Source organism: Macadamia integrifolia, chromosome 5, assembly GCF_013358625.1.
Source record: "Macadamia integrifolia cultivar HAES 741 chromosome 5, SCU_Mint_v3, whole genome shotgun sequence".
NCBI lineage: Eukaryota > Viridiplantae > Streptophyta > Magnoliopsida > Proteales > Proteaceae > Macadamia > Macadamia integrifolia.
The window spans coordinates 3,754,933-3,766,584 of record NC_056561.1 but is presented as its reverse complement, the minus strand read 5'-3'; the positions used below and the strand labels follow the sequence as shown (position 1 = coordinate 3,766,584).

General features: G+C 38.4%; 1 protein-coding gene across 1 annotated transcript in view; it reads left to right on the top strand.

Annotated features, from left to right (window-relative positions):
- The first annotated feature begins 5,060 nt into the window (after positions 1-5,060).
- LOC122077766 (GTP-binding nuclear protein Ran-3) overlaps positions 5,061-11,652 on the top strand; it is a 9,758-nt gene continuing 3,166 nt past the window's right edge. The window contains exons 1-4 of the mRNA XM_042643625.1: positions 5,061-5,220; positions 5,379-5,448; positions 5,720-5,776; positions 5,867-5,984. Coding sequence (XP_042499559.1) covers positions 5,218-5,220; positions 5,379-5,448; positions 5,720-5,776; positions 5,867-5,984 — 248 coding nt within the window. The 5' untranslated portion in view covers positions 5,061-5,217. The remainder of the gene's footprint in view (positions 5,221-5,378; positions 5,449-5,719; positions 5,777-5,866; positions 5,985-11,652) is intronic.

Here is an 11,652-nt window from a genome sequence, read left to right as displayed (position 1 = left end):
TTTTTTTTTATGAGAAAGAAAAACTTATCAATCCCCTTGTTGATAATCAGCCAAGTTTTATTGCCTTGAGGATCCCTGCTATCATTGATCTCCAACCAACATTGCTCATTAGTAGACATCATTGAAGACAGAGATAAATCTCTCTCTTTCTCCCCCCCCTCTCTCTCTCTCTCTCTCTCTCTCTCTCAAAACAAGCCAAATCGTGTGATGATTGGGGCTCTTGGTGCTAGCCATGGCCTTCATTTATTGCTGGATCAAGGCATCCTTTTTATTTTTGGTGGTAATTCAGTTATAAATAGTTTCTGTTTTTTCACTAAAAATATATATATATATATATATCGACGTAGAATACATTCCAAGAAAATTGCAAATCTGTAAAACTAACTTTCAATGAACCCATTTGATCATCTAATCCCTTCTTGGTTCCTCATTGAAGTGGTCAGAGTCATCAAAATAAGATTTTGAAAAGAAAAAAAATTCCTTCAAAGGAGGGAAGATGATGCATCTCACCACCAACATAAATACTAATTTAATATCAAAGTAGCTAAAATGCCCTTATGATCTATCAAACAAATAAGACATAAATTTGACAGGAAGCAAAAAAATAAAAAATAAAAAATAAAAAATTATAAACATGCTTAATGTTTTTAGGCCTAGCTAGGAGCTAGCCTTGTCAGTCTGACTGATTCACATGAGGGGCTTCTATAGCCAATTCAAAATTGTGGATAAATTTGAGACATTTCAGACTTACTATGTGTTGAATTTTCTGTACTATCTCAATCATATAGCTAGCAAACCATGTATTGCAATTATATTAATTGTATTATCAATTGTTAGTTTTATTTTCATTGTGCCAATAATTCATACATATGGTTAGAATGACTTAATACATGAATAGAAGGATGAGGCTTGTTTATACTTTCTACATTAAATTTGGGCACCAATTACGTGAATTGACACAGGGAGATACTTATGACTCATTATTGATCACAACCCAGTAGTATGATTAAAAAGTGTATCTACCTAGATACACTAACAGGTCCACCATAAGATGGGTTAACTATTACCTATGATTCTATGTGCACTTCTGTGCAATCCTTTTGAAAGCTGAGTATACATTTGAGAACACATCAACTCGGTTGTCAATGCTTTCCAACTTTTGATTATGGCCTGAGGACTTTGGGTTGCAAATTTTATTTGTGGACTGTGGAGTCAACTTTTCATGTGGTATCTTTAATATGGTCTGTGAATGGCTATTTCCACTTATGATTTCATTTTAGCATAAGTTTTCATGTAAGGAAATAGTCTTCAGCATGGAAAAAGCAAAAATAGACAGAAGTGTACTGTGTACATTCATCTTGGAGGTCACTCTTTTTTTATCTCCATATTTTGTATCATATGTTTTCAACTTCATTCCAATGGAGATTAACAGTTTAGTTAACTCCTCAACTAAGAGGATATTATTATCCATCCGTAGGTTGCCCAGATGGTTAAGGTGAATTAGGATTTATATGGATAGATGTATGGTTTCAAGTTCGATTCTCCATCCATGCATCTACCATTTAAGTAGAGACCACAGAGAGAGAGAGAGAGAGAGGCAAACATAGTGCAATGGACAAGGAGAGAAAGGAAGAGGACGTGCAGATTTAGCCTGACCTTTTCTTCATGCCAAAATGTATCTGATTGTGAACTTATTAGATTAAAGAGATACATGTCAGTTTTGGTATAGCAATGAGTCCATAAACATTTACTACTAATAGTAATAATATATATGCTTTTTTAATAAAGCTTAGTTCACCAAACCTGTCACCATCCACCTCTTCTCTTCTTTTCCCATTTCAAAATTACAGTACTAGTCTCTCTCATAAAATCCACCCACATATATACAACTTTAAGTGTAAACAGTTCAAACCTCTTTTACTTCCCTTCCAAGTCGTCCTTGTTAAGTAACGTATCTCTTACAACGGCTAAATGGAATACATGGCATGGCACACATTGTGGGCTTTAGGTCCACCCACCTTTTATGTCTTCTAGTGAGCCCATGAAGATTGGTCCCTGATTTTTTTATTTTTTTATTTTCAATACACCGAGTTTTCCTGCAACTACTATGAATGTGAATCAATTCACCATGGGACTTTAGATGGCGTAGGAGGTATCACAAGGGTATTTCATGGAAAATGCTAAGGTACAATAGGGTTTGTGAACCCTAGGATGGTGTGGTAAACCTTTCCTCAAAGTAAAGGAAAACCTTTTTCCTTCTAAATATAGAAATAAAACTAAATATTAACAAAATGGCCAAGTTTTCCTTTAGTCATGGGGAGGGAAATCCCTTGACCACTGGGCTTCAGATGCATATGGAAGCGTATTTTACATATTAGAAATCTATAAGGTTTGTGAACCCTAGAATTGAGTGGAGAAGGAAAATTTTATCCTTGACAAAATATAAAACTATTTATATCCTATTACAGTTTAGCAGACAAATTGAAGATGCTAGCTTTACTTGGTTCTTGAAAGAAACCCTCTTCAAGGGAGCTGTTTTTCTTGGTTGCCAATCTTCTTGTTGGAGCCCATAAGTTAGAAACTTTAGAGCTTCTTTAGTAAGAAATTATTTTTTTTTTTTGTTTTTGATAGCCAGATACACTATAGATTTATTCTCTCTAATGGTGCCTACTCTCGATGGGTCCCCGGGTTCAATAGGACCAATTTTTTTACTTTTCTAGTTTTTCTTACTCTTATGATTTCAAAGTCAACCAAAAAAAAAAAAAATTTAATAGTTTAAAAAAGAAAAGCTACAAATAAGGATATGGTTGGTTACTTGGTTACAAATGTGGGTAATGGGAGCTGTGGGCAGCCATTATACATGGAAGAATATGATCACAACCAATCTATCAATCAGGTCTTATACCGCCAATACCTGTAGAAATCATGGATAACGGGACAAGGCTTACCAAAAGATAGTTATTCTTTTGGACCTAATTGGGCTTGGGCTCAACATTTAATCATGGATTGGGCCTCACCAGCACTTAACCCATAAATGTATTTACCTACGTGTAGGGGTGTCAATTGGTCGGGCCATGCCAGTCTCGGTCGGGCCTAATCGGGTTTGACCATTTGAAAGCCTTGCACCATTAACTCCCTTTAGGTAAGCGGGCCTAGCTTTGGGGGACATGGTACTGTTTATAATTGGGTCGGTCGATTTCGGGCTTTAATTGGGTTTCCTTAAACGGGCTTTAATCGGGTTTCCTTAAACGGGCTTTGATCGGGTTTTAACCATGCTAACATATTTAAGTCTAAACGGACTCTAAACGTGTCTACCATAAAACTCTATTCTTAAGTGGGTTGAGATTATGGTTGTTATTTAAAAAAAAAAATAGATTATGACCTTTTTTTTTTTTTTTTTTTTTTTTGGTATAAGGAGATTTTGACCATTGCAACTTACAAAATAAAGCTTAATTAAATCAAATCCAACTACAAAGCAAAAGGTAAGAAAGCTTAATTAACTTATCACTACTAGTGGCAAAATAGGAATTTTATATAGTATTGAAGGGGGTCGGGCTACAATGAGTCAATTCAAGTTAGGCATATAAACATGTTGATTCGGTAGGACGCTCGATGGGCTAGCTACCTACATCGTGAACGCCTGTTTAATAAACATGAGCCCGACACATTTATTAATCTGGCAGGTCTAGATCAGGCCATAAACGTGTCGGGCTCGATTGGACCTACTAGTGCGGGCTTAGAATTTACACCCCTACGGCTACGTGCATGCAAGATTAACTTATTATTTTTTCATTTTTTCGCTTAATCCTAATGACAACTTGCACCTATGTGACTAGCACCTGCTCTTCACGTAGAAGCTGTAAGTTAGTGTGTTAGCACACATGCAAGATGAACTTAAAATAAGGAAATTGCATTAGGTTTTACTAAATAAGTATTAGGAGAAAGAACACTACCCTAATGGTGCAAGTGCATGCCAACACATGGGGCACTGGGAGGGTGTGCACGAGCATTTTAAATGCACAGTGGGCAGAGGTAGCACGATTCTTTCATGCCCCGTTGAGTCTAAGCGTTTCCTGCATCATAAGGATAGCGTTTTTTATCCCATAAGATTTTTAGTGTAGAATTTGAGCTTTACTTAATTTGTTGCTTGTGATTATTCCAATTGATTCTTATTTAGAGGTTCTCTCTCTTTTAAAGGATAAATGTAATTACTAATACCAATGTTTTAATATATGATCACGCCCCACGTCAAACAATGATGTAGAAATAGTAGAATAGATAAGGAATAAAAACCTGATGCACGGATATCAAAATAGAACTTCATATTTGAAATTTGCTTTAAAACATTTATTTCCTTTAGCATAGATGAAGTCATAACCTATTTATTAAAAGATTTCATAGAAAGTTTGAACAGTTCCCTTGGATAGGCTATATACCAAATTTAGATTTAAATTTTCAATATTACAAAATTGATATATTTAAATAAATTTTAAGCATTATATTGACGGATGGAGAAACATATGCCATAAATCAATTGACGATATAGTTGACATGTCTATTTAATTTATGAAAAATCATACTACATTACCATAAAATCAGTTCCTCTTCATAATATCTATTTTTCAATTTAAATTTTGTTGAAATTTTTGTAATCTTCTTTTTTTTTTTTTTGGTTTGGGTGAATAATATTTAAGAAAAAAAATCAAGATTTATATTTCACAAGGATGAAAGTATCATTTTACGCTCCCTTTATCTGAGCGCAAGATTGAGTGGCAGAGGGCATTCTTTTTCCTTAAAATTTTAATCTGATTGAGCGGTAGAGAGCGTTCTTTTTCTTTAAAATTTTAATCTCTTTATTTGATGGACACTATTTTTTTTTTCGTAAATGACACCATCTAGTCATAATTTGGCCGTTCTTGCAAGCTGTTAAAGGGCACCATGCCAATGAAGATGCCAGCACGTTAGGCTGCCGAAAGTAACAAATGAGTCCAGGCTCTTATGAATGCAATAGAGTCAACCCGGCGGTGGGATTCGGTATGAACCGTATCTCGTCCGGTTCGACTTATGCGTTGGGTTTAAAAACGACGCCTCCGTCGCTGCACACCTGCACTTCTTTCTGTCCCTCTCGCTTTCAAATCCCGCAGAGCGGAAATCTCCTCCGCGGCTCTGACCTGTCCTCTTGTGGTCTTGGAGAAACGAGTTGAGGAAACCTAGAAAATGGTATCTCCTTTGATCTCCATCCCTGCTAGGGTTTTGCTTAGGACTTAGGGTTAAGGGTTTTTCCATATCATTTCTACACTTTTATTTTTCTTCGGATGTTCATCTCTGATTAGGTTAACTGCTGATTGGGTTTAGGGTTTTGGTTTTTCTATCTGCAGGCACTTCCAAACCAGCAAACTGTCGATTACCCAAGCTTCAAGCTTGTTATCGTCGGTGATGGTGGTACAGGTAATTGGTTCTCTTTTGATATATGTAGCTTTTCGGAAACAAAGAAAAAATGTTGTTGTTGTTGTTGTTGTTTTTTTTTTTTTTTTTTTTTTCTTTTTTTGTTCGCTCAAAACTTGATGGTTCAAACGATGTTTCTTTTATCATGTGCTGTGGGCTTTGTTTTGTTATCTAACGCATTAACCACAAAGCATGCATTTGATGCGCTCACCAGAATTTTTGTTTTCTTATTTTGAGGGTTTCAGATGACGATTTTATTCTGAAATTGATGCAGGGAAGACTACTTTCGTTAAGAGGCATCTCACTGGGGAGTTCGAAAAGAAATATGAGCGTAAGCATTCTATCTATCTTCTTCAGTATTATTTGTTTTAGTTCGTCCTGGATTGAAGTTAACAATTTTGTTTTATACTGTGATTTACAGCAACCATTGGTGTCGAAGTTCACCCCTTGGACTTCTTCACGAACTGTGGGAAGATCAGATTCTATTGTTGGGATACTGCTGGCCAAGAGAAGTTTGGTGGGCTGAGAGATGGATACTAGTAAGTATCGGTTCAACTAATGGATGCTTATGTGATTTAAAACGTTCATTCGGATGCTATCCTTCCTGTTCCTTCTTTTGGTTTTACAATTTGCTTCATAGATGATAAAAAGCCTATTTTCTATCTATGTCACCGGTATTTGTTAGTTTCATCGTGCAATTAAAATTTTAAATATCTTTCCATATTCATTCAATATAGAGAATCTAATAGCCAACATTGATATTCATTCAATTTCTGTTGCAATGGAGTGGAACTTTATATTTTGTTGATAGTTTGGAGTACTTTTATAGGAACTGTTTCATAGAGCTTTTGGGTTATCTATAAGAATATATTAAAAGGAACCATTGTGGTGGTTGCACTACCCCCCTCTTTTTTTTGCCACTCACTTTTTTGTCATAGATATTCTTTTAATTTCCTTAATAAATTTCAATAGCTTCTTTATTTACTTAGAAGGAGCAAAGATTTGGGATTCCAGGTTATGATTTACTTTCTGCCTCGTAACACGCAGAAGGGGCTTAAAGTTTGTGGACAAGTAGGTAGACCTTGAGGTCCCCTACTCACATGTCAAATTTCAGCCCCACTGGAGTTGGCTAATTAGGAAAAACAAATAATTGGAAAATTCAGGGTTACCAAGATGGTGCATGGACATATGTGGCAGGGTATTATTGAATTTTGATATGAGATTTGACACGTGGTAATCCAAACCATTCCTTCATTGCCTTAAGGTTGAAATTACCATGCCACTCTTCCACATGGCCGAAAGAGGTGGCGTGTTGATAAGGCTTTTTGTTATGGTTATGGTGGGATTTTCCCCTCGAATCTCTAATTAATCAGTATCATAAATTTAGCAAATTTTCAATGAGCACTCTCTCTCTCTATATATATATTGCTTTCTCAGTGCGGTATATTTGAAATCAATCTTTGCCTATTTGATGGAAAGCGAATCGAAGTTGCTTGCGCGCTTCTTTGCAGTGATGTCCTCTACTGCATCTTATCCAGGACCCGATGCTTTGTCTCTTGTTGCTACTTCGGTGGATGCACCTTGTCTAGAAACCTATTTATCTTATTAAGTATCAACCAATGGAACGGGGTCTCCTTGTGCTTCAGATAGGGACAGAGCTCGAAAGTCCCCAGCGAATGAGGTAAAGACATAATGAACAGTTGGTTGGGCAACGATTCCGGTTGAAGCAGATCCATCCTATGCCACATTAGTCTCTGGCATGCGTTGAGCTTTTTTCTTCCTTTCTGTCTTTAAGCCCACATCCCTATATATATATATATATATATAACGAGATAGGTGAGGAGAACGAGATAGGTGCAATACCGTACTCCGATCCGGCAAGGAAACGAGTACTAGGATGGGTGCAATACCGTACCTAGAATTAATTTGTGCAAAATTAAAGTAAACAAACAAAGCAAGACCAAGAACTCAAAATAAGGTATTAAAATAAAAGCTGTTTAACCGGATCTATGTTTTAGAATCAAGAGGCACAACTGTAGGCTTTGATCTGAAGATAGAACTAGAAGCAAGCTATGCAAGATGCAGATGCAGATGCAAGAAAATAATGATGCAAAATAAATTTGAAAGTAAACTTTGATATTTAATTGGAGATCTTTGGGTTACAGGCTTGGGTTTGAGGATTTGAGAAGAAGAAGGGTGGTTGATCTTTGATGGAGCTTTGAGGGCTGTTGATGCTAACCTTTGAGGGTGATCGGACTTGTAGGGGACGATCGGAGCCTTAGTTGGAGTTGTTGAAGACCGGCGGAGCTTTAGAGAAGTCCGGCGAATCTTGATCTTGAAAACTTTGAAGAATTTGAGAGGGGTGAACTTCCTTTGGGGAGAGCTCTTTCTCTAATTCTAAAATTTTGGAAGTAGAATTACAAGTGATTTGTGAAGAGGAGTGTCTCTTTTATAGACTAAGAGAACACATTTACATTTCATTTGGGTTTGCGGCGCATTTGAATTTCATCTAGCACTATACAAAATTATAATGAATTTTGGTATTGTGCACTTGAATTTGCTTTTGGTGCTATTTGGAGGTACTGTTGGGGTTGGCTTTGATCTTAGTCGTTGATTTAGAATCTTCTAAGATCTTACCACACGGCATTCTATGTGTCAAGGACACTGTTTTCCGTATTGGTTTAATCTAGGGGTGTCAATTCCTAAACCGAACCGGTAAAACCGGCCGGACCGAACCGATAATATCCCAGACCGAACCGAACCGAACCGTACCGAAGCCTTATTGGTTCGGTTCGGTTCGGTTTCGAGTATTGTAACCCCAAAACCAAACCGAACCGCACCGAAAACCGGATGAACCCAAAACCAAACCAAAACCGGCTCAAAACCCGGACCGAAACCGAAACACTCCAAAATTCATTAAAAAAATTAAAATTTGAATAGTTTTGTGTACATTTGTATGGAAAATCGAATCCAAACTAGACCAAAAACCAAAACCAATCCGGTTACAAATCGATTTAAGAAACCGAAGTTCAACAATTCATCATGTTGTTTCCTAATGGCTCCATACCGGTTTAAAAAACCGATCCAAACCGAAATGAACCTAATAAATCCAAACCGGTACCAACCCGAACCCAAACCGCACCGAAGCCGACACCGGACCAAAACCGATAAATCCTTAATGGGTCGGTTTCGGTCACTTCCAAACTCACACCGAAACCGGTGGAACCGGACCGAAACCGCACCAACCCGAACCGTTGACACCCCTAGTTTAATCTAAGGAGTTTTACCAATTTTTCTAAGCCTGGTATTGGTCTGACTGTCCTTTAACCTGGGACAGTAGCAGTACCACCTTTCCTCAGAGAGGTTGTCCGTGGTTAGCTGACTAGGTAAGTTTTCGATATCACCGGTCGGCTAGCTTAAAACCGTCGTTGAGGATCAAATCAACGTTTGGTCAAAGATTTTGATTTTGAGGTAGCTCGGCGGGACTTGTGGGAGGTCATCGTTTTGAATTTGCTCGAGGATGACGCCTTGGAGCTGGAGGGCTCAACATCTGGATCATTATCGGAGGGGTTTTGGGCCATTTGTTCATGATGGCAATGAACCAACATAGATCCTTTGATGGAGCTTAGGTTGTAGGCACCATTGCTGGAATCTTCTTCTGAGTCGGAGCCAAGTTCGGTGAGACGTGCCAGAATGACTTCTTTTTCGCTTTTGATACTTGATTTGGATGAGGCCGGAATCGGTTTGAGACCCGTAAGGCTTTGGATGAGGGTTGACTTTTTGCACTTGGAGACATCACAATTGTCTCACCATTTGACGTGGTAAACACGTGAGAGGACGGGGGCGATCCAGTCCTAGGTTTGGAAGTCATTGATCGCATAATCTCAAAAAAGTATCCATGCCAGGCGGTAATGGAGGGAGAACCGAAGGAGATCAGACTGGTGTGGTAATATTCTGCAAACATACCCAACAGCAACCACACCAGTGAATATTCTGCAAACATACCCAACAACAATCACACCAATCTGATCTCCTTCGGTTCTCCCTCCACTGCCGCCTGGCATGGATCCTTTTTTGGGATTATGAGATCAATGACTTCCAAACCTAGGACTGGATCGCCCCCGTCCTCTCACGTGTTTACTACGTCAAATGGTGGGGACAATTGTGATGTCTCCAAGTGCGAAAAGTCGACCCTTATCCAAAGCCTTATAGGTCTCAAACTGATTCCGGCCTCATCCAAATCAAGTATCAAAAGCGTAAAAGAAGCCCTTCTGGCACGTCTCGTTGAACTTGGCTCCGACTCAGAAGTAGATTCCAGCGATGGTGCCTACAATCTAAGCTCCATCAAAGGATCTATGTTGGCTCATTACCATGATGAACAAATGGCCCAAAACCCCTATGATAATGATCTAGATGTTGATCCCTCCAGCTCCAAGGCGTCATCCTCGAGCAAATTCAAAACGGTGACCTCCCGCAAGTCCCGCCGGGCTACCTTAAAATCAAAATCTTCGACCAAACGTTGATTTGGTCCTCAACGTCTACTAGGATGATTTTAAGCTAGCCGATCGGTGATGTCGAAAGCTCACCTAGTCAGCTAACCACGGACAACCTCTCTGAGGAAAGGTGGTACTGCTACTGTCCCAGGTTAAAGGACAGTCAGGCCAATACCAGGCTTAGAAAATTTGGTGAAACTCCTTAGATCAAACCAATACGGAAACAGTGTCCTTGACACATGGAATGCCGTGTGGTAAGATCTTAGAAGATTCTAAATCAACGACCAAGATCAAAGTCAACTTTCGGTGCCAACAGTACCTCCAAATAGCGCCAAAAGCAAATTCAGTGCACAGTACCAAATTTCATTGTAATTTTGTATAGTGCTAGATGAAATTCAAATGCGCCGCAAATCCAAATGAAATGTAAATGTGCTCTCTTAGTCTATAAAAGAGACTCCTCTTCACAAATCACTTGTAATTCTACTCCCAAAATTCTAGAATTAGAGAAAGAGCTCCCCAAAGGAAGTTCACCCCTCTCAAATTCTTCAAAGCTTTCAAGATCAAGCTCCGTTGGACTTCTCTAAAGCTCCGCCGGTCTTCAACAACTCCAACTAAGGCTCCGATCGTCCCCTACAAGTCCAATCGCCCTCAAAGATTAGCATCAATAACCCTCAAAGCTCCATCAAAGACCAACCACCCTTCTTCTCAAATCCTCAAACCCAAGCCTGTAACCCAAAGATTTCCAATTAAATATCAAAGTTTACTTCCAAATTTATTTTGCATCATTATTTTCTTGCATCTGCATCTTGCATAGCTTGCTTCTAGTTCTATTTTCAAATCAAAGCCTACAGTCGTGCCTCTTGATTCTGAAACATAGATCCGATTAAGCAATTTTTATTTTAGTATCTTAATTTGAGTTCTTGGTCTTGCTTTGTTTGTTTACTTTAATTTTGCACAAATTTGTTCTAGGTACGGTATTGCACACATCCTAGTACTCATTTCCTTGCTTGATCGGAGTACGGTATTGCACCTATCTCGTTCTTCTCATCATATAGAACCAGGAGAACCATATTTCCCTAGATTTTGGTGTAGATCGATCATGTTATCTGGTATGTATATATATATATAACAATTATACCCACATACATAGAAGGCAAAACTTTGTCCCCCTTTGAACATCCATATATAGAAGATCCTCTTTTATAGAATGTTCAAATATTAGGAGATCTATTTTTTTTTTCCAAGTAATAAAGCAGCTGGTTTATTTTTAAATAACGTCTCTTCCTCCCTCGTTCCTGGATTTATGGCTTTTAATTTCTCATATCTTAACAAATATTATTTGAGCTTAAAGGGAGCAAAAATTTGCGATGCGTGGTTATGATTTACTTCTTGCCTCATGGCATGCAAATGGGGCTGATATGTTGTGGACAAGTAGGAAGACCTTGAGGTCCCCTGTTCACATGTCAAGTTTCTACGCAATAGGAGTTGGCAAATTGGAAAAACAAAAAAATTGAAAAATTCAGGATTATCAAGAGGGAGGGTGCATGGACATATATGGCAGGGTATTATTGAATTTTCATATGAGATTTGACATGTGGCAATCCACACCGTTCCCTTGATGCCCAAAGGTTGAAATTACCCTTCAGCATGGCTGAAAGAGGTGGCATGTTGATATTTGTTGGGAACTTCCCCACACCACCCCCCTCCCCCAAAA